This window comes from Colobus angolensis, unplaced genomic scaffold (genome assembly GCF_000951035.1).
Source record: "Colobus angolensis palliatus isolate OR3802 unplaced genomic scaffold, Cang.pa_1.0 Scaffold221, whole genome shotgun sequence".
Classification (NCBI taxonomy): domain Eukaryota; kingdom Metazoa; phylum Chordata; class Mammalia; order Primates; family Cercopithecidae; genus Colobus; species Colobus angolensis.
Window position 1 is genome coordinate 3464677 of NW_012115389.1, and position 3353 is coordinate 3468029.

The window sequence follows — 3353 nt, forward strand, 5'->3', positions numbered from 1 at the left end:
CACTTCACTCCAGCCTGGGTGCAACAGCAAAACTTCGTCTCAAAAAAAAAAAAAAAAAAGGCAAGTTATTAGGCTGAGCCTCTACTCTCAAGGGTAGGGGATTACACAAAGGTGAACACCAAGAGGTGGGGAGTCTTTGGGTGACATCTTAGAAATCTGCCTACCACAGTGGTTTTGAAAAAGATGGAGAAAATTCTAGAAACCTACTTTATGACCACTGACCCACATGATCCTCATACGAACAATTACTTTAATGGTTGCCAGCTTCAGGCCATCAAAGATGGTGGAACCATTGCTGATCTCATTGTGTTCTGAACCGTCAGCAAGCCAAATGCCACTGCTCTCGGCTTGGACGAGAACGTTAATGCCAAAATTGATGATCTGATCTTTGACCTGGGTGGCATTTTTTATCTGTCCATCCTCAGTATTCAAGATGGAATTACTGAAGTCAAGTCTACAACTGAGGATACCCACCTGAGTGAAGAATACCTTGACAACTAAGTGGTCAGCTGTTTCATGGCTGAGATCAACTGCAGGTATAGAAAGGACACCCGTGAGAAGAAGCAAGCTGCCCAAGCCCCTTCTGCCTCTACTAAATATACTCTTCATTCTAGTGTCGGGGCCAATTTGAGATTGAGTCCCTCCATGAAGGGGTTCACTCTATGCCTCTGTGCACATGAGCAGCTGGAAGAATCGAAAGCCACCTGTCCCTGGCACCCTACACCTGTGGAGAAAGCCATAAGCAGTGTCACCCAGACACACCACCAGTCCTTCACGGGTGGCTCCATCTATATCCCCAAGATTCAAAATCTCCTATAGGGCCAGGTGTGGTGGCTCACGCCTGTAATCCCAGCACTTTGGGAGGCCAAGGTGGGAGGATGGCTTGAGGCCAAAAGTTTGAGGCCAGCCTGGCCAACATGGTAAAACCCAGTCTCTACTAAAAATACAAAAATTAGCCAGGCGTGGTGGTGCATGCCTATAATCCCAGGTACATGAGGGGCTGAGGCACAAGAATCACTTGAACATGGGAGGCGAAGGTTCCAATGAGCTGAGATTGCACGACTGTATTCCAGCCTGGGTGACACAGTAAGACATTTCTCCAAAAAAATAATAAAGTAAGATAAAGTCTCCTACAGGAAGAACTAGAGCTGAATTTATTTGCAGGCAGCATGATCTTGTATGTAGAAGACCTGAAAGAATCTACAAAGAAGCTACCAGAATAAGTGAGTTTATCAAGGTTTCAAGATCAATGTATAAAAACGGTTATCTTTTGTTATACTACCAATACACAACTGGAAAATGAAATTTTAAAAATACTGTTTATAGTAGCACCCAAAACTTGAATTACTCAGGTTTGAATTGAGTGATTCAACTATTCCAGAATAATGTTAATTAATCAATCGGAGTAATCTGAGCAAGCTAATTATTTATTTCATTCCCATCTCACTCTGGGACATCGTTTTTGGTGTGAAATCTTCTGCAGGAGTTATGAAATACCTAAAAGGTCTCAAACTACAGTTCTCAGTTTCCCAGCATCCTGAAGGCAGTTCAGACTCGTTGGATTATGTCAAGGTTATTTAGAAGGGGTTGAAAGAGTTCACCCTGCCTTAGGCTCAGCATAGTGTTGGCATTATAGTCTTCCAAGAAAACAGATGGAACAAAGAGTGGGGGGGTTTTTTTTCCCCCCTCAAAAAGTAGAAGGGTCTTGAGAAAATAGGGGTGAGTAGGCATAATACATGCTAAAAAGTTGAGCACAGAGGTCCAGATGCAGAGAGCAGTTACAGTGTCATGGGACAGAAACTAGTTGGCAGTGGATCCCTCGCTCCATTTTCTCACGTCGTTATCCCCCGAAGTCCTGTCATTGAGGCTTCTGTCCCCATGCCACCTACTCCATGAACACTTGTTTGTTGTCATGACTTCTAATCCCACATTCTCATGGTGATTTTCAAATGTCTCTCTCATCCCAGTCTCTCGTCTGCCTTCCAAACGTTTCCAGTTGCCCCTCAATCTCACAGATCTTCCTCATTTACATATCTCATCACATCCTTTTAAAAATTACGTGTGCACCATTTTCCACTAGAATGTAAGCCCCTTGAAATCGGAGACCATGATTATTTTCTTGCCTGTTCTTGGCAAAGGCCTCATACAGTATGTCCTCAAAAAATATTTGTAGGAGTTAGTCAGCTGATTAAGATTTCAAAATGAAATTTGTATTCCCCCCACCCCCAGAAAATGGTAAACCTTTTCAGTTCTCTATTTCAGCTCATGGGAGGACCTTCTAGCCTCACCTATCTAGTCATTCAACCAGAAACTTAAAAGTCATCTGGGTGTCCTTCTTCTCCTTCACCCTCCATATCCAGTCAAACAATCTTTTTATTTTCCTCTTAGTATCATGGATTCATTAACAAACATTTATTGAAAGCCTGTGTGATAGGCCCTGGGCTGGTGAAACAGGGGAGTACCATATACCCTGATTTCAAGCCCCCAACTATTAATGTTCATCCACACAGCCCCTCATCTTCCTTTCCCATCTGGACTTGTCTAATTTCTTCTTCACTCTGTCTCCAGACTGGACCTTTTTCCAGTCTCTCTGCACCCTTTGGCTGGAAGACAGAGACATGTCTATTTCACCATTCTGTCTCGTCTTCCCAGCATAGTACAGTAAATGTTAAACAAATACTTCCAGATTGAAGAGGCCTCCCCATTACCTGCAGAATGAAGTTCAGATATTCTAGCATGACATGTTGCTTTCCTATTGCTGCTTAACCTAGTGGCTTATCAGAAATTTATCATCTTACTGTTCTGTAGGTCAGAAGTCTGGCATGGCCTAAAGTTGACTCCTCTTTGGAGACTGTGGGTAGAATCCATTTCCTCATCTTTTCCAGTGACTGGAGGCCACCCATATTCCTTGCTCATGGCCCCTTCATCTAACAAAGGCCAGTGGAATCCTCATATTGTATCATTCTGAACTCTTCTGCCCCTCATTTCCACTTTTAAGGACCCTTGCGATTACATTGGGCTTACCCAGATAATCTAGGATTATCTCCCCATCTTAAGGTCAGCGAATTAACAACTTTAATTTCTTATACATTCTTAATTCTCCTTTGCCGTATTATATTCACAGGTTCCAAGAATGAAGACATAAATATCTCTGGGGTGGGGGACATCATGTACACAGTACCTCTCAATCTAGTACTAACTTACCTTCTTTTTTTTTCTGAGACAGAGTGCAATGGCATGGTCTTGGCTCACTGCAACCGCCAGCTCCTGGGTTCAAGTGATTCTCCTGCCTCAGCCTCCCAAGTAGCTGGGATTACAAGCGCCCGCCACCACACCCAGCTAATTTTTGTATT

General features: G+C 43.3%; 1 protein-coding gene across 1 annotated transcript in view; it reads left to right on the forward strand.

Moving 5' to 3' along the window:
- The window catches only part of RMND1 (required for meiotic nuclear division 1 homolog (S. cerevisiae)), a 48559-nt gene that overhangs the window by 41726 nt on the left and 3480 nt on the right, over nt 1–3353 (forward strand). Inside the window, exon 11 of the mRNA XM_011943786.1 lies at nt 3028–3057. Coding sequence (XP_011799176.1) covers nt 3028–3057 — 30 coding nt within the window. The remainder of the gene's footprint in view (nt 1–3027; nt 3058–3353) is intronic.